Source organism: Ambystoma mexicanum, chromosome 5p (genome assembly GCF_040938575.1).
Source record: "Ambystoma mexicanum isolate Mex_15411 chromosome 5p, UKY_AmexF1_1, whole genome shotgun sequence".
NCBI classification, from domain to species: Eukaryota; Metazoa; Chordata; class Amphibia; order Caudata; family Ambystomatidae; genus Ambystoma; species Ambystoma mexicanum.
In genome coordinates, this window is record NC_090930.1 from 200688521 (window position 1) to 200716087 (window position 27567).

General features: G+C 43.5%; 1 protein-coding gene across 2 annotated transcripts in view; it reads left to right on the forward strand.

The window, feature by feature from the left end:
* The window catches only part of GUCY2F (guanylate cyclase 2F, retinal), a 720767-nt gene that overhangs the window by 267395 nt on the left and 425805 nt on the right, over window positions 1-27567 (forward strand). For both annotated transcript variants that reach the window (XM_069612625.1, XM_069612624.1), the window contains exon 5: window positions 25761-25845. In XM_069612625.1, coding sequence (XP_069468726.1) covers window positions 25761-25845 — 85 coding nt within the window. The remainder of the gene's footprint in view (window positions 1-25760; window positions 25846-27567) is intronic.

Here is a 27567-nt window from a genome sequence, read left to right on the forward strand (position 1 = left end):
AAAGTCTTTGGTGACTTTACATGCCCTAGGAGACAGTAGTCAGTCCCAGGGTATGGAGTCTATGTTGGGGAGTCCCTAGGACACCCCTGGGTCACGGCACAGAGGGTGCTGTGTAACCCACATCACAAAAATACATGAGGCCCTATGGAGTAAAAGACCCCATAGCCCATTCAACACAAGGTTTAACCAAGAAAACACACTTCAACAGGACCAAGAGTGAGGGTAAAAGAGTCTCACTCTTGGCAGGAGAAAAAAAAGAAACCCCAGAAATCCAGCAAAGCCGCTGGGGGACTCACTAGGTAGGGAAATTCAGCCCAAACAGAGAATTCTCCCTAACACATCTTTGGGTGATTCTCCTAACCCAGTACACCCTGCAGAACCCATTGAGCCTTCTTAGCACACGCAATTGATAAGTGCTATGACACTGTTTTGTCTCTTGCTTTTTCTGCACAGTATGATGTTCCCTGCAGTATTCACTTTTGTGGACTGAACTCAGCCACTTCCTCTTCAATCAAGCAACCTACAGTGCGGCTTGACTGGTCCGGCCCACAAGGAGTGCCTGCCTCACAGTGAGATTCATCTCAAGGTTTCTGTGGTGAGTTAGGCATGCTTTCCAACCACCACAGACAGATTACAGTTGCAAATTCTTGCACTCACATAATTTATTCTCAGGCTTGCCCACCAACTAAACTTAGGTTTCTTATGAATTCGAACACCCAGTTCGTTGTACGATTTAATTGTTGTTACTAATTTAACCCAGTTATGTCCAGAAAGAATTAGGGTCCCGATACATAAGGACTTGACATTGATTTTCTCCTTTTGTTTTTTCTTTATTTTTATTCTCTTGCTACAGGGGCCACCCACTCGCCCTGATGAAGGCGGTTCACGTAGAACAAAATGTATCCCTCAGAAGCGTCTCCAAATGGGATAATTTTTCCGCCGAAACGTGTACTATGTGCAAGGGGGCTGTATTGATCCATATGTCCGATCAGTACTTATTTAACTAAGATCCTCAGGCCAGCAATTGTATTCCATAAGCTGACCCAGTTCCCCCTGTCACGTTGTTCCCCCTGTCACGTTGGCACCTGCAAGATGAGTTGCTTTCTTGTATAGAAGCAACTCCAGGACCTAGAGGGCTACAGGTCTAATAAACCTTCTCGACTCCTACATATATTTTACATGGAGCATGTTCTAAACCCAGAACTATTTGTGAATATTTTCCCCTTCGGGTCACGCTCAAATACTCTCCATTCAGCTAGCACTAAAAGGCCTGAACGGGCATTTCTTTCCTGTACCTCATTAAGTTCATTGTTGTCTAGATTATTGAAATTCGTCTTATACATATTGCTTTCAAATGTCTTTTTTTTCTTTTCTTTTTTGATGTTCTTATGTACCCCACTAAGTTATTCGCTGTCTAGATTATTAAAATGTGTCTCATACATATTGTTTTCAAATGTTTTTTTGATGTGTTTTTGTTTTAATACAAACTTTGTATGTTCACAACCTTTGATACTTGTGAGTTTCCTTATTCAATCTTTCTTCTTTCTGGACAAACCATTTGGGTTACTAACTTAGGGATTTATTCCATTAGTAAAACTATACCAGGCTCCCCGATTTCCATTTGTTCCATTTATTGACTAAAATTGGGTATGAACCTGGAAGGTAGCAGTTCTACTTCCTTTTGTTTTTGTCTCTTTGGGTTGGGGCCAAGCCTGATTTGTATGTTGGTCTCTCCCCTTTCTGTAATAGCGTGGCAGGTGAAGAACGACGGTCTGAAGGGTTGCCTAGTGCAATGTCACAGAGGTTAAGATTATTTCTAAACCATCCAGCCATTGCATCTTCTATTTTGCAGTAAAATAAATTCAACCTGTTGAGGTTGGTCGAAAACACATTAACCTACTTGGCCATTAGCCTTTCTTAAGGCTCTGTGGATCAAATCATTAAAATGCAGGTTGCCATCTTTGTTGTTTTACCTAATGTGCAAACCTTTTCCGAGACGCAAAGTCTCTTGCACTTTCTCATCCTGACTCTGGTGGTCCATGGTCTGCTTGTGGATGAGCGCCTGGTGCCTGGATCGCTGGATGCTCTGCACTCATGAGCTGCTGTCATCTATTACACCAAGCCTCCCTTCAAGATAATTCACAGATACCCTGGCTGGTGGGTCTGTAGGCTCTCTGTTGCTGGTCTGCAATTCTGTCTTGTTGCTAGTAATGTAAGGGGGTCGTCATTCCTCTGTGAAGGATTTGGAATATCATGGTGTTAACTACAGATGAAGCAGGTGATGGCCTGGAAAACCTGGAGTATCCACCATATACATCCTTCAGGGCCTACATCGTGGTCTGGGTGGTTGTCCCCGTCCCCAGTATCAACCAATTCCCCTCCTCTAGCCTCAAACATGGGACTCTGTAACACCATGTCATAGCAGTTCGTCTTCCTGCATTTTCTACATCCTCCAGTCCTTGGATCTGCTTTTCTGTTATATCTTAAAACATTGCATGCAATAGTAGGGGTGACATGTTTTCGATCCCAATTAACCCAGTCAGAAAATTGCTATACTGACGATGTTAATTTTAATGGCAGTCGGGGCAGGGAAACAGAGCTGTATTCTGGCCTGCTCCATGTCCTGCTTCCAAGTCACGGATGCATTGACGTGGAACATCAGGGCAAGAACTGCACGTGAGGAGCCATGTGTGGTGCAGTTGAGAGTCTGGAATTTAGTGCAGCACTGCAGGCTGCCCATGGCAGGTCTGTTGCCAATGGATTTGCTGCTTGTCCCATAATATTTACTCATGGCCTTTAGTAAAGCAACGTTAACACCTCATGCAGCACTCTAATTCCTCAGTCGGAATATGAGTGCTACTATAGTGGCAGCGAGGAAGAAGAGCCTACACATTCCATGCCACACTAAGTGGACAATGACAGCAAAGAAGTACAGGAGAAGGAAGTGAGCAGTACATTAAGTTGATATGCAAGGAGCCACATCAACGCCTATGAACATATGGAGCCTGGGGAGAGTCTCTAGTCAGTTGAACCAGTGGCCGGATCTCTTTCAGAATTGCCTGGAAGGGTATCTACAGAAATGATCAAATACAAAAATACCTAATGAGAAATTACCAAATTTTTCCTAGAAGTGCTATGAGGTACAGAATATGACGGAGGAAAATCAAAATTAATGTTACTGATCACTATTGGGGGAGAAGCACAAATTATTTTTCACTAGTTCGAAAAGCGTCCTCTCACCTAATGCAGAACAAGATGACGCATCGTTTGGAGAAGCAATGAGGTGGCAGTAAAACACTTTGTGGACAGGGAGAATGTTATGCTTCAAATAAAATCCAACACCAGAGCACAAAGGTACACATGAATTTGCTGATGACGGTGCAGAGCCTTTGTGAGTTGTCCATCACTTCGATCTTCAAGATAAAAACATGTAGTGATATACAACATGCTGGTAGTACACAAGAAGAATACCAGATTACAGAGAACATTCTGGAATACTGAAGACATTTCCTTGCATGATGCACTCACCATTGCCTGGGCAGTTGAAGAAGCTACCGCTCGCAGGAAGCAGACATCATGGCGACCAAATCAATAGTGCGCCATAATGTGATGTGGCTGTGGAGAGTATGCATCACATGGCAGTGGCATGGCCACGCTGATGTGCAGGTGGCATGATGATATCACAGCGCATGCCTGCCGCATTGACATCATGCAGGTGGATGATTGAAGCTTGGGACCTTTTCTTTGTGTACATATTAGAGAAGGCAAGTGAGAGGCACATTTAATAGCCCTGTTCTATTTGGGCACACATGCCCTTATCCGTTTGGGACCTGTTCCCCTTACATTTAGTCATCCATACTATCTAAAATAGTCATCCATACTATCTAAAAAAGACTGGTTAGGATCATGTTGAGTTTGATCATTTCTGTGGGAAAAGGTTTCTCAGTATCTACTGTGTTCCTTTTATAGAATTATTACACTAGAGTGTGTTTGATTTTTATGTCCCTCTGGAACACATATTGTACATTTTGATTTTATGATTTACTGATGTTATAGAATATATTCATCTAGAGGATTTAGCTGTTAGTTCTAATTTCTGCCTATCAGGTTATTTTCTTTCTTATTTTACAGATTTTCCTTCCTGGTGAAGGCATATTGCCAAAACACGTTGAGCTGATTAATATATTCCTTTCTTTTTTTCGATTAATCCAATTGGGATTTGCACTGTTGATTTGGATTATTGGGCATTCCTCGAGTAACGTTTTGAACAGTAAATTGTTTGGAGATTAGATTTCCGTATATTACATACTGAAAATTGGGGATTACCATGAAAAATATATCAAGTTGAACAATGACAGTCCAATCAATACAAACAGACTATTTGTTGACAGAAGTTGCTGAGAACCTCCTGTTGGATAGTGTGACTAATAAGCATCATGTTATAGGGTTGGTCGACCCCCCCTTTGTGGCATGCACTGCAAGTCAGTAGATTACCTTACTACATATTGTGAATAACCAATGCCAGGACAGTTTACAGGCACATGAGCAGCTGATTGCGAATAAAAGGCTGATGGAAATCAGTGCCAAGGAGCTGTATGGCAAAGGAAATGCTGAGTGTCCCGAGAAAGCTCATGGTCCCAAGAGAGCTGCATGACCTATGGGCCATACATGGCTTGAGGTAAATGACGTGGCTACGCGACTGGAGGTTCCTAGGCAGCATAGTGACCCCAGGGAAGTAAATGACCTGAGAGAGCTGAGACGCCTGCGCGAATGTCGAGGCAAGAGAAGCCAGAGAGAGTTGAGCGAGAACATCAGCCTGGGAATCCCCAGCCAGGAGGGAGACATGAGAATTCCAAAGAGAATCATAGAGACTGTGAGTGCAGAGGGACCCATGAGGAGAGACCCTGGCTCAGGATAGAGTGAGGTGGGGACTACATGTCTGGAGGGGACCAGGGCACCATATCCCTGGGCATTAGAACCCTGCGACAGTCAAGCATAGTTACACATATTGTTGACTTTGTTTGTACAGCGCTCAGATACACTTGTTAGTCTATATTGTTCATTAGAAAAATGATTAATAAATGATATAAATATCTCAGACTTTTTGACCGCTAGCTAGACAACAATATAACAGTTGATGCCAGGCCATGTGGAACAGGGGAAGTTTGGCACAGAGGAAAAGGTTAATGAAACATAGCCACTGTTGTATCCAAAACAATGACCGTTTCAGAAAGGAACTCATGTGTGATAGAAAGAGAAATGCTGGCCTATGCATGGACAGTTATGTACCTAGTGTACATGCTCAGTCTAGTAGGTACCAAATCATCCATAATGGGAGTAGACTGGCCGCTTAACAGGGCACATTTCAGGCTGGAGGAACAGCCAACCTGACTGCAGGTTGCATCTGTCCCGGCAAGAAACTAATGCCAGCTACCTTTTTAAGGACGATCGTATGGTAGCTGCTCTGGAAGAGGTTGTCAGTGAAGAAGCAGAGACACTGAACCAAAGGAGTGGATTGCGGCTATGGCTGTGGATGATGTACGTGGATTTTGACAGATGAATGAAGCCTACAACTAGCACTGCAACCATGCAGGCAAATCGGCTTTGAGATCTCTGTGACAAAATAAGTCATATTGAGAGGATGAAGGACATTTATGTATTTGTTTGTAACATGCCTATGGTACCTAAATTCGGTTTCTAAGCACAGATCGGGGATTCAAACCTCTGTTGCCATGCACAGTCTTGCTTCCAAGACCAGCACCTTGCCCCTGTGCTATCCTCCATTCACTACAATGTGTTGCATGTTGTAACTTGTGTAAGGTTTATTTATGAAACCAGAACACAAACGTAGATTGAGAGAACGATACTGGTGCCCTCAATTGCACAATAATACCGAAAGATCAGTCATTGAGTGCAATCAATGTAATACTAGCAACAAGAGACTGCACACCTGGCAAATGTACCTACAGAGTGTTGGAACCGTCAAGGTCAGACTTCATTTTATTAGCCCCTTACGTAGGATTGAACCTAACAGCCACTGTGGCTGTGAGGAATTTGATCATCCACACGGGAGTGTGCCCGCCTGGGCTTTTTTGATATTTTTTTAATGAAAATGAACGATGGGAGATCAGCCTCCAAAAATGTGTGGGGCCATTCTGCACACATTTTCCCTGCTCACCGCACAACAAATGCATAGTTGAGTGTACTCCGGGAGGACACAGCCTACAGGCGCCATCCTCCGCTGTTATGTTCAGCTGGAATGTGAAAGCCACGGGTGCATCAAAGCATCCCAAGAAGGGGGAAGGCGACACCTTCCTCTGGCCATGGGCATCCTAATTAAAATATCAAAAGCTTCATGGATCTGCCTTCCTATTGTATAAACAGCTGGTGGCAGCGCATACTAATAGAAGTTAATTGGAACAGGCCTGTGTCAGGCTTGATTGCAGAATGGATAAGAGGAAGGCAGGATTAACAACTCTTGGATATGCAATGTGCCAACTTGTAGCTAGTTGCTACCCCTTTGTATGAAGGACAATAAATGGCATGTCTGGGTCCACTATTTACTGTTTGCAACCCCTGCAGAACGGACCCCTTTCAGAGGGATGAAGTATGTGAGTTGATGGAGACAGAAGTCTGTTCAGACCACAAACTTCAAGGGAGACCTGCACTTTGATCAAGAGCACAGAGGGCTCAGTTAACCAGAAAGACACTTTGATCTACAACACACAGGAAGATGGTGGGACTTAGCAGTACATGTTGTCACCTCTTACCTTTCTTGTTGCAAAGCACTGTGGTCCTGACCTCACGCATAACAGAAGATTGTTAGTAGGGACCCAGGATTGGTTCATTAAGTTAGGCTTAGCCTGCACCAATCACTGGGACCCATTCAGCTTTACAATAGAGCTGAGCTCCTCACTTAGCAGATTATCCGACAACTTTGAAAGGAGTAAGAAGAAGGACTCATTTGTACGCTGGCTCAACGTACAGTCTGCCTTACATCTTCTGCCAGTGAAGGAAGGCCAGGATTTCCAAGAGGGAAGCAAGATCCCTTCTCTAAACACATCCCAGGGAACAGAGGGAGATACTGGACTCAGAGGTCCAGTCCAGCAGCTCCAGAACTGGTTCCCAGCCAAGACACAGCATGCCCTGCTAGGTTCTGCCAGCAACTTCCTAGGTGGAAAGTGCCATAAAGTCTCTGAACAAAGGACAAGGCCGTTGCTTGCAAACACTCGCTTCAGCTTTGGGTCATCCGCCTTAAAGACACAAGCCCTGCGAAGAAGCTAGGAGGAGTGCCACAACCAGCATCAACCAGTGTCCATCTTTTAAGGAAATGTTCGAGGCAGTCGTGTCCTCGAACAGCAACTGGCTGTGCCACTGACTGTTGTCACGCTGCAGTCACTAATGCCATCCGAGATGCCTCGGCCAGCATTTTAGATCCGCCAACCAGCACACAAACAAGGATTCTTGACCCTGAACTGCCATGTAGGCTAGCCAGCAGCCATCTGTCCAGCCTCGCTTGCCAAACTGCCTGAAACCTGATACCTGCAGCTGTCTCCCATCTTGAACTCTGTTGCAGGAGCTGATCATCTCAAGCACCAGGTACATTGTGGTTCTGTTCCCCTGGTCCTTCTTCGAAGGCCCCCAGTGACATTTACGACCCCTTGCTCCTTTGGTACTGAAACCAAATAACCTTGAACAGTTAAGACTGATTGCTTTACCGACTACCCTCCTGTCAGTATCCAGAGTGCATCCCTTTCCTTCGTGAAACTGTCTGTTCTCTGTGTTTCTTTACAGTGTGGGTTGTATTTTGTAGCGTGCTGGAACTGTCTGTTGTAATAATAATAAAGTAGATATTTGTTTACAAAATTGACTCGACAGTCCCTTTTATCATTGGATAATAATTGTATTTTCGCTGTGCTGCAACTTACCAACGATCCACGACCATGCGGGGATAAGCCTGACGTTCCATCCATGCTACCAAAATTGAACAAGGAGGTTTATAATTGACTTGGGTTTCCAATCTGTTCGAATCCCTTCTGGTGTACTAGAGGTGTGGGGCTAATTGATGGTTTAGAAGCCGATATTCATCCCTGAACCACTGGTGCCCCGGAAGTTGACTCGTCCGAATCCCTTCTGGTGTACTAGAGGTGTGGGGCTAATTGATGGTTTAGAAGCCGATATTCATCCCTGAACCACTGGTGCCCCGGAAGTTGACTCGTCACAGCTGCATAGCAGTTGTGGACTACAAGCCACAGTTGATAGAACTTCACTTTGTTCCAGTTGTGACCACTTGAACTGCCATAAATGTATTGAGCCACACTTTCAGACAAGAATCTTTTCATAGCGCTAGTTACTGAAAATGGATTTCAGATGGTGTCACATGAGCTTTTTCAAGGGAATGCAACATAAAGCAACTCAAAGGAGCACTATATCAACCATAAGCAAACTGACAGTCAGATAGGCAAAGTTTGCCCTAGTGCAATAATTATTTGGGCCATATTAGAAAACTGTTGCATGATTACAAGGGAAAATGTGCATGTTATTAAGCTGGTGTAATGCATTGAAAAAAGAGGTTTTACCCAAGGACAAACTTTGCCCTAGTGCTAATACCATCCAAACTCTCCGTTGTTCAACCATTTTCTAATATAGCCCACATGATATTACCACTAAGACAAACCAATACTGTCCATAATTGCACTTGCAGCAGTGCAGACCTTCTGTAATCTGGCCCCTGATGTCAGACTAATCGCAACGATGATGGTGGAAGACTTACAGGTGCTCATGAAATGGAAGTAAGTGAAACAAAATGACCACTTCGAAAAAAAGAATGTGGTGAAGGCCCCTGACATAAATATAGATGATTTGGCAAAGTGACAGTAAACCACAAGAACAGAGAAAAGTACTCAGGGTGTGAAGAATCAGTATTCTCACGAGGACAGAGTTGGAACATGGGAAGAAAGTATCTTTAGGAAAGAAGAACAACCAGACCGGAGACCACATGAACACAGTGAACAAGTGCACAGCCCCCCCAGTGGGAGTCTGAGAAAGCCTGCATGGAAGCTAAAAGAACAACGAAGCAAAGACACCAACACTGGCGAAGGGAACGGAACAACTCACAGCTCAATGAAAGTACTGAAGTAAACCAGGAACTTCCACAGCAAAGCATCGTTCGGTAAGCCCTTGGCAGTCCAAGCCCTTCAGTAGAAACTATACAACTGTCAGGAGGATGGAGAAGCATGACAGCAAGGTTTGGAGAATATGAACTTTGTGTTTGCTAAATGGAATTATGTAGTAATCTGCAGCACTCCACATCCCACGTCTGAGCAGTGGTGAGGATGCCAAGCACAGGGAGGAGAACTGCACTTGCGAGTTCTATTATTAATATTATTATTATTATTATTATTATTATTATAGTTATTATGGTATTTATTGAGCACAGACCTACCTTTGGGAAGTAACAGAGCCCTTTACAATCATAGCGAGAAGGACACAGTGAGGGAAGCAGAGAAAAAAGGAGCAGTGAGCTAACAGGCGAGGGCGAGGGTGGGCAATTGGCAGCAAGGAATCTACAAGCAACCATGGAAGGAGATCGTGGGGAGCAGATCACTGAGTCTCAGGTAGGGTGGGGAGTGCAGGTTGTGTGGACCTAGGTGTATCCATTCCTTGAAGTGGCAAGTCTTGAGCTCGTTCCTGAACTGTTGAAGTGATGGGGAAAGTCTGATGTTGACGGGGATGAGAAATCTCACTTCTAGGACGGTTCAACAGTTATGGATGTTTTTGTGAAGGTAGATTTTGTAGAAATAAAATCAAGATTTCAGAAATGACAGATGCACTTTACAGATTTGAAATCAATAGGATGGACACAAGATTCTATAATGCATTTCTGGACATGTTAAAATGGTTGGAAGAGGATTACTTTAAACTAAGAGATTGGTTATGGACAGTTCTAGACTAGATACTCACTCCTAGCTTTGGAATGGAATGGGCCTCGTCAAAGATCTGGTCAAGGGGTTTGGCTTCACTCTCGCCACCGGACAGGTCTCAGGCCCTCTGGTTTCTGCATTCAGCACTGCACGGCGGTCTGCGGCCTCTTGAACTGGATCTAACGGGTCTTGGATTACAGCACTGCTTTCTGGGTCTGGACCTCGGTTCTAGAATAGGGTTCTTGGCTAGAATAGAACAGCTCAGCCCGGCTGTTGAATGTAAGAATCAGGTTGCTAGATTCTACAGGCCTGCTGAGAAGAGTTCAGCTTTTGGTTTAGGCCTCTCTGCTTCAAGGTTCTAGAGTTTGGGTTCTAGAGTTCTGGTCTCTGGATCTAGATCTGGAGTCTGGAGTCTCTGTCTGGATATTGTCTGGATCTGGTCTGGCAGAGTGTTTCACAGGAATCGGTGAGCAGTGGAAAAAAGAGTGTCCCTTATCTGTCCTAAACAGTCTCTTTTTATGTGTTTCCAAAGTGGGTGGGTAGGCTGATTCTCTATGCCCAACCCCCTAAGGATTTGATAGGTTAGAGGATTCTCTTTCCTCTGACTGGAGAAAGGATTAGCGTGTCACCCGGTGTTATGTTTATGGCTTAACTGAAATCCCTCCCCTTTGTTTTTACAGAGAAAATCAATTTTACCCAAAAACATATTTCCCAGATTAACAAGTTGTTCATAATACATATACACATCACAGATTAATTAAGGCATGTCTCTGTTCAAGTCCCATGTTCCTACGAGCTTTAGTTCCAAAATGACAACTTAATTTGCGCTTTTGCTGAGTTTCCCAATATTGGTTCTGCACCAAATTTGATACATGCATGCAGCTCCTCTCTGGGCATATTACTGTAAATTCTGATGTTCGCAGCAAAAACACTGCAGCTGTGATATTAATACATCCCGGGGTTTGGTCTCAGAACATCACACAGCGTCCAGCTTAGTCTTAGATTGTGAGTGAATTCTTCGTTTTAACCGTCTCAAAGTTGTACATTTTTGTCAGCTTGGTAAAATTTGTTATACGCAATTTTATAAAACATATATTTGCTGGGCTACCTGAATCCACACGGGTTTGTCCCCGCCCCTAAATCTGGCTGCCTCAAAGGTCACATGTCCTGTTTCTCCCAGAGCAGTTGTTGACCAGTCACACCCAAATCAGCATATTCTATTCATCCCAAAGCCCCCATTGTCTTGACTGAGAGCAACCTGCCAGGGTGCCTTGGCTAGTTCCTGTTCACACCAGTTTGTCTATCTCTTGGCCAAGGGCAGAAGGAAACTTCTTTGTCTAGCGATAAGGTGTGAAGGGTTCTCATGGGAAGCAAGCCTTTTGGAGTTTTAACTGCATCAAGTTACTTTCTGATCAATTGTAACATACTCCTTGTAAAAGAAATACATTTATAAACTCACAATAAGCAACATATCTTTAAATCAAGTCTTTTTCAACAATGAAATCACTGTGTGGCACCCGATATGGCATTTTGATGGAATTCTCTTCTTTGGCATATTTAACTTCTGAAACACAGCTCTCCTGTCAGAATTATAAATTGCCAGCACCTGACAGAGGCGAGTAATGGTACTACACCCATTTTGACAGCTGTCTTTCCATCAAATATCTTTAAAAGTGGATTTTGTTCTAATAACACATGATTCTTTCTGACATTGGATTTATGTGGATTCCTGTAGTATAATGATGTGGAACACCCAACAAGGAGGTTGGATCTTTCTAGGTGGTTTGTGAGCCATGATTTTAGCTAATTAGACACCAAATAAAAACAGATTTTTGAGACAGCTCTGTATTCCTTGGCAGAGATTTTGCTCTGTGAGCAGCCAAAGGATAGGTTTTGGCAGTGGTCTCCGCTGCTCACTAAGATAGGCAACAGTGGATGGCAGCCTATTTTTCAGGTTTTCACTGCACATTTTCTGGTGATTTCTGGCTAGCAGCATGCTTTCCAGTGGCCATTATGATGTTTCTGCTGTCAGCAATGACTAGTGATGTTGCAGGGCTTGGATGAGTGGGTTAATACATCCCACACATCTCAGGTGTACCACGGTAGTCACTGGATGGGTCTCCAAAAGGGCAGTGCCACCATCCAGGTGGGAAAGGATCAAGGCATGAACAGCATATCTGAAGTTGTTTTCTCGGATGAAGGGCTTGATTTTCTTCAGGAGAGAATGTTGGTCGTCCTTGTATATGCGTTTGAACACGAGGTGTCAGTTGGTGTTGAACCCAAGTGTCTTGGCACAGGTAGCAAGCTAGGGTGTGAATATATTGAAGTTCATAGCAGAGAGCCAGGCCTGGATGTCAGGGTGTTTGGTGTTAGTCAGCAGTAGGAATTCAGTCTTGGAGGGTTTGAGCCTCAGGTAAACACTGGATATCCAGGACTGGATCAATGTGTGGCAGGTCTTGAACCTGTGTATGTCTTCAATGGAGGATATCTTGAGGTTGATCTGCGTGTCATCTGCGTATTGATGAATGTGAATGTTGTGTGGAGCGAGGAGGGTTCTGAGCGGTTCCATGTAAAGATTGAAGATCATGGGGTACAGGATGGATCCTTGCAGAACTCCACAAGTGATGGGTAGATTTGGTAATCTGGAAGAATCCACTTGTATGAACTGATGATGATTCGAAAGTAGGATTTGAACCAGCTCAGGATGATCTTGCTGATCCCCATGCAGCAATGTCTATTGTCAGTGAGTGTCCGGTGGTCTACTGTGTCAAATGCTCTGGAATGTCAAGGAGAACTAGTAGGTAAGGATGGGCATCATTGAGGATTTTTAAGGGCATCATTGATCACCTTGATGGTAGCAGTTTCTGTGCTACATCTGTGTCTGAAGCCAGATTGGTAAGACTAAAGGTAGCTATTGCCTTCAATGTATTGGAGGAGTTGCATGGCTACTGCTTTCTCAAGGATTTTACCCAGTAAAGAAGATGGGTGATGGGGCGGTATATTCTGAGATCATCAGGGTCCAGTGTTGGTTTCTTGAGAAGAGGGGGAGGATATGTCCCATCTTGAGGGTCGAGGGGAAGGTGCCTTGAGTTAGGGAGCTGCTGGAGATTGTGAGGTAAGGGAGGACTCCTTCAGTCGGAAGGGTCTGACGTACGGAGGCAGGGAGGATGTCATCCACATACAATGTGGCCTTGAGGGATGCTAAGGTGGCAATGAGGTCTTCCATAGTTAGTGTCTTGAAAGTTGTCCTGGTAGTTGTGGTTTTGCGAGATGAGATTTGTAGTGTGCTGTTAGTTGTGGCGTTGGTGTCTATGTGTTGGCGGATCATGTTAATCTTGTTGATGAAGAAAGAGTTGATGGTGGTGAATTTTCCATGGGTAGGTCAGACAGAGGGTTGATGCAGTGCTTGATGGGTTTGAAGAGGGCTCTGCTTTCATTGTTGGCCTTGGCTATGGTGTTTTGGTAGTAGTTGGCCTTGGCAGTGTTGATCAATCTCCTGCGTGTAGCACAGAGTTCCTTGAGCAGGGCGAGGTAAGATGCACTGCAGGATTTTCACCAATTCTTTTCTTGTTTCTGATGTTTCATTTGTTGAGTTCTTGTGTGTACCAGGGTGCTGAAGGTTGTTAGGAAACTTTTCTCTTGTAGGTGAATTTCCCTCATTATTCTATGGCCCCCAAACATTTTGCTTCACTGACCTTTCGCTCATTTGTTATGGGGAAACTGGCTAGTCACTCAGTACAGGAAAACTATGTTTCCCTTTTGTCTTTTGTCATGTTTGGGTAACTTTTTCATATTGCACGGAGCATCTTTCAATGCAGTGCAATGGGGATACGTTTGTATCACCCTAGACATACATCAAAGGGATTTTTGGTTACTTCTAAATGTGCCCAAAGACAAGCTGGTGGCAGCAGTACATTTATTTGATCATTTTTGTTATATTTCTAGTTAGCTCATTTGCGTTTTACTGTGTTTTGCTACTAATTGTGGCTAGGCCTCTAAAATGGCCATGCCACTAGGTTTTCCGTTTGTTCTTTTGTACATTTTGTTCTTTGGCCTTCTTCCTACCTTCTCAGGTCATGAATTCCCATTTACAGGCATGCATTTGTCCCAGAAAGCTGCTGTTTTCGCAGACTAGTACATGCCATGTGTGTTTAGACAAAGGAAGTGGGCTGGTACTGTATTGTCCCAATCCACATAATGGTGCTAGTATGTCTAGTGTGCATGCATGAGTCAGTCGCACAGTGGTCCCTGATTGGAGGGGTGAGTTTGATCACCCACCTGAGTTTAGCATAAGAAGAGGAGTCCTTCAGCCATTCCAGCAGATCAGAAAAGGAGTGAAGTATACTTTGTAGCTGTGCAGACAACAGAAGATCTGAGGCCGAATCCTAAACAGGCCTGGAGACCATTCTTGCTGCTGTTCTAGTTAATCCCCGGACTACCTGATTTCAGAAGACCCTTGCTGGTGCTTTGACCCTTTTGAGTGAGGGACCAACCAGTCTTGATGCCTTCCTGTGATCCTGCAGCCTGGATCCTTCGGAAGTGTCCCTGGACCACCTGGTGGACTGACCAGCTCTGTTTTGGGCCACCGTGCAAGAAGTGTTGACATTCCATGTTTTGGCCCGGAATTTCAGAGATCTACAGCTAGTCCTGCAAGTCACCTTCCTGCCAAGTTTCAGCGTCCCAGCATGAAAGGCTTCCTTTGTTGAGACATCTGCTGTCACCATTGTGCTGTGACTGTCGCTGGAACTAGCGATCCATGGTTCCATGTCATTTCATCGCGGGATGTTTTTTCGCAGGGTTTTTTACCCCTCCCAACCCCCCATTTCAGAAAAAATGTGATGGGGTTTTTTTGAAAAAAAATTCACGGCAAAAAACCCCGCGAAAAAACATCCTGCGACGAAAGGACGACGTACCCGATCCACCATCTGGTAGAGTGCCCTGAAGCATTCTGCATTGGTGCCTGCTGCATTTCTCCACTGGAAATGGTTGCAATGAGCTCATGGGCCTGACCAGAACCTTGCTTGCACCTGCAGCTACTGGGCATCTTCTACTGGATCCAACGGCGGGGAAGACCTACCTCCAGCGACCCCCATTTGACTTGCCAAGTCCTTTGGTAAAATCAGAGTAAGGGCAGTTAGTAGTCACAATACTTACTGGTGCCCTTATTTCCTCCATTGTAATGTTTGTGTGCTAGGCCCACTCCCCTTTAACATTCATATTAATGAGGTTATTGAGGAGTTGGAAGCACATAGCCTTGACCCACCCAGATTGGGCAGCACCAGGTTTACCGTACTGTTATTTGCTAATGACGCACTGCTGTTTGTTTATTTATTTATATTGCGCACCAGACCCTTAGGTTACCGGGCGCAGCAACAAGTATATGCGAAGCTTACAATGTTACAATGTTATATAAATGAATTTACAATATTACACCATATTGCACAAATTACAAGAATGTACAGATAAAGATTTGCCGTATTTACATGAATGTACAGTTAGCAACATACAGGATTTGCGGTAATAAGCATAAAGGTTGATGTCACGTCAGGGTGCATTGGGTCGGACTACACTTGTGAGTGTTCGGGTGTTAAGTCGTTATTGGCGATAATGTGTTTGATAAGGTTCCTTCTGAAATGGGGGAAGGGTTGGTCAGCTCTTAGGTTAGGTGGCAGGGCGTTCCACAGGTTAGCAGCTTTCACAGGGAAGCAGGCGCCACCAATTTTGGCGAGTCTGAATCTAGGTACTGCCAAACAATTGGAATTGGCGATTCTCATGGGTCTATTAGAAGTTTTTCTTTTTATTTTGTCCATTAAGTAGCTGGGAGCTGCATTATTTAAGGCCTTATGGGTTAATGAGATCATTTTTAGCTGGATTTTATTCTCCGTAGAGAGCCATTTATGTTGCCGCCTAGTCGAGGAGATATGCTCCCTCTTTTTTATTCCTAATGCAGCTCTGAGAGCATTATTTTGTAGAATTTGAAGTCTTAGGGTAGTGGCTTTATTGGCGCTACTGTATAGGGCATTACAGTAGTCTAGTCGGGAAAGAATTAAGGCTCTAGCCAGGATTAGGCAGCTGGTATTGGACAGGAAGGGCTTGCCTGCTCTGATCAATTTACAAGTGTAGGCAGTAGTGGAGGCTAGGGAGTTTACCTGTTTAGTGAAGGACAGGGTAGAGTCGAGATAGAAACCAAGTGTTTTTACTTCCCTCGAGACTTTAATGGCATTTCCGTCTATGCTGAAGGCTGAGTAATCCGGGCCCAATTTGTTAATATTAGCTTGTGTGCCCAGAATGATCAACTCTGTCTTATCATCATTCAGGCAAAGACCGTGAGTGGCCATCCATGCCTGAATGATGAGATACACCCTATTCACCAACTCCCCATCCCTGCTGTGATCCCCAGAAAGTGGGAAGAGAATCTGTGTATCATCTGCATAGTTAGTGTAGGTGATACCGAGATTGTCCAGATCGTCGAACAGAGGTTTGGTGAATATATTGTAGAGGGTCGGAGAGACGCAGGATCCCTGAGGGACTCCACAAGTAATAGGTATAGGGTCAGCTGCTGCCGAAGGGGAAAAGACTCTCATAGTTCTCTCACTTAGAAAGGATTCTATCCAACTGATGGCTTGGGTGGAGAAGTGAGCGGCAACGTCCAGGTGTTTGCAGAGGACTTTGTGGTCCACAAGATCAAACGCAGCTGAGAGATCTAGTAGGAGGAGGAGGGCTGTCTTGCCCTGATCTCTCAGTTCGTCTATTTGGGCCTTTAAGTCAATCAGGGCTGTTTCCGTTCCGTGTAGTGGGCGGAAGCCAGATTGTCTAGTTCCTAGTAGTTTGTGCAGTTCAAGGTAGTTTTGAATCTGTATATAGGCCACTTTGTCCAGGATCTTTAGCAGAAACGGAACTGTAGTGATTGGGCGGTAATTGGTGGGGATAAGAGGATCTAGAGTTTGCTTTTTAAGCAACGGGAGCACCCAGGATTGTTTTAGATTAGCTGGGATGATGCCTGTAGAGAAGGATGCATTGACCAGTTTGGAGATAAATGGTGATAGGTCTCTGGCAGCGTCTTTTATTAGCTGTGCTGGGCAGATGTCACCTTTGCAGTTGGATGGTTTGAGGGTGAGGATAATTTTTTCAATCTCAAGTGTGGAAGTTTTGGTGAAGGAAAATTTGGTATGTTGAGGCATGTGGGTCGCCTTAGGTGGTGACAGTGTAGGGAGTTTAAGCGAGTCTTTTTTCAGTTGAATTTTGTTTTGGAGGGTAGTGATTTTATTAGATAGAGCATATTGGATGTCAGAACACCAGGTCTGATCTTTAGTGCAAGTGTCTGGTATGGCAATAGGTGACTCAAGTTCCTTTAGGATGGAGAAGAGTTCCTTCATGCTTGATTTAGAATTGGCGATACGATCGTTGTATGAGTTTTTCTTAGCCAGACAGACTGCGTTTTTGTATTGACGGGAGATAGATATTAGGTTAGCCTTGTTCTCAGCAGTTGCACATATTTTCCAGTTGGATTCATATTTTCTCTTGGTGAGGCGTAAGGCCTTGAGTTCGGGCGTGAACCATTTATTTAGGTGGGCTTTGGGTTTACTTGTGCGCATTTTAAGTGGGGCAATTTTGTCCAAGGTATCAGTCATAATTTTGTTATACTCGTGAACTAAAGTGCCGGGGTCTAGATTGTCAGGCAAGGCGTTTAAGGTTGGAAGAATAGCAGGTATGACATTATCTATTGTCATAATCTTTTTGTTTCTTGTGGGGCATGAAGGTGCCATGGGGACGACTGTAGCGGATGGTTGGGAGGTTAGGAGGTCAAAGGACACTAATGAGTGGTCAGACCATGATAAAGCCGAGATAGAGGAGATGACTGTAGTACAGTTAGAGTCAGCGATCCAGTCTAATATTCTACCTTTCGTATGGGTAGGGTTGTTGACTTTTTGGGAGTCATCCTGGCTACATCCTCAATGGGTCTTGTACACACAGTTTTGCCTTAAAAACCTAATTGCGGCATCTTTCACACAGAATTGGCAAGGGTCAAGGGGCAACATTTGCCTGGTTTATTGAGCCAGCGAAGACTCCATTGTCCTCTTCTTCCTTTTTTGCCAGGGATACAAGGCCCATCGTGCGAAATATCTGCTCCCACTTTTTAGGGTGGCTGAAAATCCAACACGTTGATGATGCCATCGCTCATTGTAAGGATGCCAGTAACTTGACAATGGTATACGTTGTATGCAAATACATTCACAGGGCATGGCTAAGGAGAACCAAAATGGGCGCTGCAATTATATCGTGCCTTAATTAGATCATGATTCTGCATTGACCTGAATCCTGTTTAATTCCAATGCTACTAATTGCACATATTTTAATGTAATACTTTTATATTTGCTCATTCTGTATTTTGATGTGTTGCTTTTTCTAGATTTTGCCAGTCAATTTACTTTTCTTGAATGCATATTGTTAAATTTATTTGCTGCTTTTAGGCTTAAGCCGCAATACACCTTGGTGATGGATTGACTGTAAAGTTGGTTAAGAACTCTGAAATAATATTGCATTCCATTGGTTTTAACACATTTGTTGAAAAAACTGCTCTATAGGCTAGGAAAAGTCTTGTACTTAACTGTAGATTTCCTTTGAAGACTTCACACCACATTTCCTTACTTTTTCCCAACTTCTAAAGGAACTTTGTGAACTTTTGGGCACAAAGCCCCATTCAACCTGGGGTTGGACATATAACGTTTCGGGTTTTATTCCTGTGGACTGTTGATACAATTGCCTAACTACTTACTTTCCTTTCAGGTATATGGTGAAGTGTATGCATTGTGTTAACTAACTGTGGCTGTATATATGTTTTATATTTAGAGTGTTGTGTGATAACATTATCTGCTTGATTCATTTTCATAGTGTATGTTGGGCCTACAATCAATAGAGTATTTTCTTTACTTACAGTGTACCTGTAATCCTTGAGTATTTCACTTTGTGGACTCATTGTGGACCCCTGACTCCACTCACCTCTCCTGCGACCTAGCCTTGACCACACCCCACGTTTACCTTGATTGGGTTTGGCTAAACTCCCGGAGTCCCCTATTCACCATAACTAGGGTGGCCTCCTGAAATCTGTCCACCAGGCCAGATTTTAGATATCCATCCTAATGCATTGCTGCTACAGCGGTGAGGATAAGGTCTTGGGTACCCGAGTGCTGTCCACTGGTCTAGTATCCTGATTATACTTACACAGAATACTGTGAACTCAACATACTAGTAATAGAACAATCACCTACTCTTGTTTATGTCCACCAGGCCAGATTTTAGAACTCCATCATAACAATGGTTTGGACTTGAGGGTATGTTGCCGGTTCACTGGGGCATGGTGCTTGATGTTGTTTGTGAGGCTGGTGATGAGTTCTTGGAGAAGCGAGTTGCAGTCCTAGTTCGTAAGAGGTACATCAGCCCAAGTGAGATAGAGTTTAGTGAGGTGAGGTCTTCTGAAGTTCTTGAAGGATCCGGAGGCTTGGTAACTTGGTTTGCAGTGGGTACGCTTGAGAGGTGTTGTGTGACTACTCTCAAACGGGATTGACAGATGGTCTGACCAATCGAGCGCAATGGGAGAGCTGTGATGGAGGGTGGGCAGTCCGTTGATGATGAGTCCAAGGATATTACCTTTGCTGTGAGTTCTTAAGGTAAGCAGGAGGCCTTCGGAAGTTACCAATTGGCCAGCCTGTAATACTGAACTCTAGGGCCTGATTCCAAGTTTGGCGGTAGTGATTAAACATCCTTTGTCTATGAATACTGGCTGTTTTACAAGATGAAACTCATCTATTACACCAGAATTTGTGTGGTGGTAACTGTCGCAACCCAGATGCATTTCGGCATGCAGTAATTACCTCATGCGGTAATAACTGCATGCAGTGATAAAAAATCCCCATGGATTCCAATGGGACTGCAAAATGGGGAATTACCTTTGAGTCTGCATGACTTGTAATCATGCCGACACATACAGTTGCAGCAGCATGCAGCAACGGTATTATTAAAGAAAATACCACAAAACTCTTAATCAGACTCTTAGCCTTTTTCCCTATTCCTTTTAATAAAGCATTGTTAACAGTTGATGCCACAATTTTGTGTCAGTTTGTCAGCTTGAATATAGTTTATCGAAATCCGTTTTTTTCTTCTCTCAGAATCAAAATGGTAAACCACATTCTGTGATACTTTATTTTCCAAAGAGATTACAGTATAAATAAAATAAGATATACAATATATATATATGCTACAGCACTGACCAATATGGTTGGCTAATCATCCTTTCACAAAGGGGGCTACGTACATTGGCGATGCCATGGGCTTGAAGCTGATAGGCAGGTTGATGCCCTCTCAACCTACCAGGCTGAGGATCTGTGTGGTGGGGACTATGGGGACAAAGTCTTACTTGAACGTGTATGGGGGATGGTTGGCAAGGCATTTGAAGCAGTGCGCTGGTGAACCTGCGTGGAAGCGTTTCACCAGACTTGGTTGGTGGATGAAGAAAAGTCTGTGGGAGGAGGGTCTCCCACATGGATGAACCGAAATCTTGGTGGAAAAGTAGGGTGCAGGAGTGAGGCAGAGACTGCTGAATGTTTTGTAACAAATGCAGTTAATCGGTTTATCATTAGCACATGACGATCGTTACTGACCTCATCTCAACTAATTAGAATGTTCAGCGAGCAGTCAATAACAGCTGGTATTGACTGCATTCTGACAATGTTTACTTCAAAAGCAGATAGGGAAACAACAATGCAATTTACAGGCAAGGTTTCTTTCAACAGGACACATCCTTTCTGGGAGGTCCCCTTTTTTTATAGAAAAAAGTAAACTTTTTCATGCTGCCTAATGCATGCTCATGTTAAACCCACTTCAGTTAAACTAAGTTTGAAATTAAAATACTTAACTCATGAAGATAACTTTATTATTTAAAGTCTGCAAAATAAATCCACATTTAATTTACTGAGCTTGTCACTTTACTCATTAATGAAATCACTTTTTTAATTCACCACCAAAACTCAAAAGCATGTATTGCTAGTAGCATTATGTGCTAGTAGCCTTATTGACCACATAAGGGGTGCTTATCGCTTGGGATAATGCCCATTCCCCAACTTAACTTGGTGGCGGGTCATTATCCTGTGACAATGACCACTCCCTCAGTCTATTAGGTTAGACTAATAGTGCCATTCTTTTTTTTTTGTTATATAGCAATGCTAATTACTTTTATTTTACTTGTTATTCCTCCACTTTTACTAATTCTATTAGTTTTCAGCAAACTAGCAAAAGGGTATGTTTTATGGTTGCCAGATGACTTCATGTTACTGGGATACCATGGACCTGATTTACGAGATTTACAACGCGTTTTTTCAATTATACTTTCCTTTTGCTTTTGTAAATCTGGCTCCATGTTTTGGTTCCTGTCTTTCATTTTGATGTCCGTTGCATTCTGGGATGTGTAGTACTAGATCACTTAAATTGAATATACAGGGCAGAAGCAAAAGCAAAGCCCAGGACTGAAACATGGTGTCCTCTATGACCTAAAGTAATGTTGTAAATATTTCTAGATAACTTGATAAGGAAACTCTTGGGCTCATAAGAAAATCAACATGGAGACTGTTTACCTCCTGGTTGGTATGGTATTGATCTCTTAAACTGTATTCCAATTCAATTTGCATCCACCAACCATTGAAATGTAAACTCAATCATTGTTATAATACATAGAGCTAGCTCACTCATTATGATTAGATAATGTTGACAATGTTGATGCATTCTTTTTTATTTTGATCTTTTATTTTTATTTAAAGTGCAGACCACGCTCAATAGGGTATCTGGTCTTTCCATCTAATGTCATTGCATCTAATGTCATTGCATCCATTTTTTTCCATCTAAAAATCTTGCATCGAATGCATATTTTTGGGGGTAAAGGGTTAATTTTTGTTTAGGTGCATTATAAAGGGTTAAAAACGGGGGTTTTGGGTGGGATCCCCCAATAAAAATAAAATAAAAAATATGCATTAGATGTAATCTTTAGATGGAAAAAATTGGATGGAATGGCATTAGATGCAATGGCATTAGATGGAAAGACCATAAACTCTCAATAGCAGCAGAGCACTGTGCAGAGTGTGGGTAGCCCGGATTTGGCCTGCCATCTTTAACAGTAGCGTTGCACTGTGAGGTCTGTGCGTCGGTATGTATGTTGATTGGAACTAGTCCTTGGTCAGGTGGCATTCATGGCTTCAGGTCGTTTATTTATGCTTCTCCTCAACTTCTGCTTATATTGTTGTGTACTTTGCCTTTGTTTATTATCCATCAGAACGTTTGAGAGAATTTATACAATCAATTGCACTCAATAAAATCTTGCTGGCTCATTAAGGTACAGTCCAAAACATTCCACTGGGTAGATGTAAGCCAAGACACAGGGCAGTGACAAATCAAAGAGTTCTACAAAGAGGCTACAAGAGAGATGGATAAACAAAACTATCAGGATGTGAAAGTCATTCGAGATGGATTTTCGTGTAAGTGCGCGTAAGTGACTGACTCTGCAAGTGGTCAGTGCTGGCTCTACATGACACACAATGAGATGTCTTTTTGAGTACCCTCAGCAGCTGACACCACTTATTATTATCGACATAGTCCATCTCAAGCGGTAGCCGTATTGCTATTGCCCGCAATGTGTTCAAACGTCAACAGCAAGCCTGGTCCATGGAGTGAAGACGTGGGAAGGCAAACCTTAAGGCAGTGTTGACTACTCACAGTTCATGAGACACCTACACATATCTGCTACACATATCTGCTCTCTACTCTAGTCGCTGCACATAAAACAACACACTTGCTTTGTAGATGGCTGAGCTGACCATCTGGGCTAATCCATAGAAGCAACACACAGATTGCACAAAACCTTTCCAAACATCTGCTTCTTCTTAGACTTTCCCTCATAAACATGTGAGCGGGCCACATCCCCATTAATTCAAGACCTTACATTTTGTAAACAGCTGAATACTCACCAGTTCTATTGAATTCACCTTGTTCCTACATGTTTCTTCCTTCTGCTCCCACTAATTTCTAAAAATATACTATCTCTTCTACCGCTTTCATTTGGGGTTCCTATACATCGCCCCAACCAGAGTTGGAGTAGGACAATTATATGCGGAGGTCGTGGCAAGTTGTTCTTGCTAGTCTACTAATATGTCTGCCTAGGAATTGCGCACACACAATGACCTGTAAGAAGAGTTCTCCAACAAGCAAAAGCAAAAATGCAAATATATAATATGGTGAATGTGTATTTATGATGGGGATGCAACAGCTCCCACAGTTATCTCCTGAGGCACTCCTATAAAAAGGGGACTGGACTGGTGGAGCTCATGGTAGAAAATCCCAAGGATGGGGACGTAAAGGGGGCCATAGTGGAAGGTGGAGTGGAAAATGAAGCTTCATATAATTATGGACTACTCTACACAAGAGGCAATACGACTTGAGTTCTGCCACTGGGGGGTGAGTGTCCAAAGCACTTCACAGATAGCAGGTTTGCTGCTATTTTGAAGGCTACTTGATGTTCTTACACTAGCCCACAGTGCCTCTAGACTACACATTAATAGCAGTATTTAGGGCAAGACTTAACCCTTAAATGGTGACACCTCCCAGCCATCAACCCTCATTTTTTAGAAGTAGGGAAAACCATGCAAAGCTCACTCATGCCTGACACAGTAGCCTCAGCTGGTTTAGTGCACATTCGAGAAAAAATTGAAAAAAACTGCCCAATGGCCAGCACAATGCGGCTGCCGGTCCAAGCTGGACCCTGGTCACGTTCATCAAAGGAAGTCTCTGAACACAGGCTGCGGGGTCAAGCTCATTAACTCCGGTTGCACTGAAAGGATAATCTGGACCTCAACATGTGGAGAAGGCAGCGCTCCAACACGAAGACAGCTAGTTATTTCAGCATTTCCAGTGGGCAGCCTCACACTACCAAAGCCGTTAACAGTCTGTGTTGGCGGGCTACAGCAAAAGGTAGGTTCCCTACAGGTGTAGAATACTGTATGATAGAAAGGAAAGTTCTAGCCTACCAGACATCATTTTAGCAAGAGTCTTCAGATAGTACAGAGAGAAACACAAAGGGCCTCATTGCGAGGATGGCGGTAACCTGTTGGTGCTAGCGGCGGGTTGCCGCCGTCCACATAACACTGAATCCGCCGCCTGATACCCTGGTGCCACCGGGACATTACAAGTACTGGATTTGGGAAGTCTGCATTCCCAGGGTGTCCCATAGGACTCCACGGGAATGGGATCATGGAAGCACCGGCACTATTGTTAACGGTGCCGTTGCTTCTGTGAAGCCTTGGCCGTCCGGGGCCATTGCGCCTTGCAGGTCAGACCTGCCGAGCGCAATGGCCACAGAAGGCATAGTTGGAGTGTGGTGGTCCGGAAAGGGTGCTGTTACGGTGCGACTGGCACCCTAATTCTTGGACCGCCACACGTAGAACGATGCTCAAAGCCTTTCTGTGAAGCACCCCTTTTTGCCCTTTATTTCATCTACTGTAAATGTTATCATTCAGTTAAGCTACCGCCCCACTCTTTTCCAGTTTTTGGCACCCAGGGTCAATCTGGGAACACTGTAAAATGTTAAGTTACAAATAATAATTGGCCAGTCAGGAACCAGCGCCAGTTACCTTCGTCCTAATGCAGGTGTCGTTGCAGCAATGCATTAACTAGGTCGGTCTGCAACAATAACCAGCGGAGCATGCTCTCAAAGGGGACAGTATATTGTACTGTATATAAATCTGACAATAATAAGCTCCAATATAAGAGCAATAAAGTTAGGGTAGTGCTCTGCGACCTACTGATAATTTAGTAGGGGTTTAAACATGATAAATGCAAATAATTTATCTTCACTAAAGGGAATTGTTTCAAAGTGTTTGACATACATATTCATAGCGGATAGCATGAAAATCAGACTTTATTGCATTATTCATTAGTACCCGGTGAGGGACAATCAGATTGTAACAATCAATCTGATTTGCCCTCGCTGGGTCATTACCTGGCCCACAAAGACTTACCTCACTTTGAAAGAACACACAATGCATCCCTCGAAGTTCCTTCCCGTTCTCCATCTGGCTGCCACAGTAAGGGAGAAGAGACTGTGTGTGGTCCCTTCACATCAATCCATGGCAGCCATTTTCATTGTTTTCTTTTTTCATATCTTTTTAATGGCCAACATAGTACGGGAGAAGAGACTACGTGTAGTCCATTTGCGTGCCAAAGTCCCTTTTCCCCGTTCCATGGTGGCCATTTTGTTTGTTTACTTTTTCATTCATGATTTAATGGCCACCATGGCCTTCTCCCCTTCTCCCCGATCCCTGGTGGCCAATTTATTTGCTTTTTTTTCTCGAGTTGAAAACCCCGGTCCCCCAGTACCCTTGTCTCAAGTACAATGAGCCTGGGGAATTATAGCAATAGAACCCTCCGAGGGGGTGCAGTACTGGTCAGATAATGCCCCCAGAGCAACGTTAAAGTCTTGCTTTGCTCGGGCTTCTAACTATCGCCCCAGGGCATTACCCTATCTGTAATGCCCCGACGCCTCGGGTTCTATTGCTTAAGTGAGTTGACACTCCCAGGTGTAGTAAAAGACATTTTCAAATGTGTTGTCATGTCATTTCATTTTTTCCACATGTCACTGTATTTCTGGAGTTATTGGTTTGACCTGATTTGACTTGATTTGTTCTGTTTTTAATTTATATTTTGATAAAATGTGATTACCAAAACCATAAGGATGTGATGAAGTCTTTTGTGCAAATCCAGTGGCCGTGATCTTATCCCTTTTTTCTATCTTTCCTGTAGGTATTGATCCTGTGTTGGCATTAATGGGTTCTATGTGTGTGCTTCTAGCCCTCGGTTCCTTTAACGGGCTTGTCTACGTGATAAGGTACTTTTCTCTAAGCATTCTAGTACCTCTTGTTCATGATCTGTGATAATATAACTCTACATGGCACGTTCTCTACTTTGTGAATGCTTTGACTAAATTAAACAACAAGCTACCCTTATGGCTGTTCCTAACTCCCACCTGGGAATCTGAATGGTAAAGTAAGTTATCCTGATAATACTATGATTTAGAGATTTTCAGAAGGGAAGAAAATGCATAATTTCTCTTCACTCTAATATTAGATCATTTCAAGAGATGTATATCTTGCTATATATGTCTCAGCTTCCAGGATTTACATCGTGGATGTTAGCTGACATGAAAGATGCGGAAAAGGTATTTGTTTCCCTTTACAATATTGGCCTCATTACGGGTCCGGTGGTAACCATGCTGGTGCTACTAGCAGGTTGCCGCCGGACCCATAATTATTTACTGGCACCTGACTTCCCAATGCCAACGGGAGATTACAACCCCGGCGGCCCGGGAAGTCAGGCGCCGGCAAATTGTTAGTCGCCACTCCCATAGAACTCTCTGGGAATGGGGACCACAGAAGCACCGGCACCGTTGTTAACGGTGCCGGTGCTTCCATGACAGGTCTGCCTACAGTGGCCTCTGTGCCCGGGAGGGTCAGACCTGTTGGGCATGGCCGTTGTTTCTGGACTGGCAAACTCAGAATGAGGCCCTTTGTGTTTTTTAATAAACATTATTTTATTGGTAGCCATTGCCAAGGTTTTAAAATCAGAATAATGCATTCTTCACTACCACTGTCCACGATAAATCATATTTACTAGCTGTACCTTGTGTGTCATACGCTGATCTAGCTTTCCCTCTCATTTTACCTCTCTCACTGCACAACTTTCTCCCTTTCGCTCATTCTCTCTCTCTCTCTCTCTCTCTCTCTCTCTCTCTCACTCTCTCTGTCTCTCTCTGTCTCTCTCTCTATCTCTATCTCTCTCTCTCTCACTCAGTGTCTCTTTTTATTTGTATGCGGGTCAGAGCAATGCTGTCAAGTTTGCGCTTGCTAGAACCACCCCAGCTGTTGCTGAAAGTTATGCTACCAGAGGAGAAAATGCAGACATCCCGAGGGATGGGGGCTGTGTTATTATTCCAAGGCAGCTAATACAAATAAAAAAACAATAATCTTTTAACTGCACTTATATTCTAAACTCTCTTTTTTAAATTCGTCTGTGTTCAATTCTAATAATAACCTCCAGTATATATTTTAGTCATAGTAAGAAAGTCACATTTTTCTTACTGAGAAAAGCACATTATCAATCAATAAAATAACCCAATAAATGATTTATTGATGAAATGCTATCATTCCAAGAAGGAACATCTTGTACACGCCTACTGTATTCCTTCGAAATACCCTTATGAAAAAGTGGTAGGGGACGAATAGCATCAGTCAAGATTCCAGCCTGGTTTGCATAAAATCAAAGAGGTTTTTGGGAAAATAAGAATGAACTCAGATCTATATACTTGATACAAATGTCTGTGATGTTTGCTTGAATCACTAAGTACCAAATGCACAATCACTAAGTACCAAATGCACAATGGAATTTGTACTCATTTCTTTTTTCACAGTGCTCACTCTAATATTAACGTGTCAGTAACTGTGAGACATATACACTCATTCAGACAGCATAAAGGTTTGGATGAGAGAGTAGAACGGCCATGACATCATCTCGATGTAATGTTGCCTTAGGTTGGTCTCAGGGTAAGGATGAA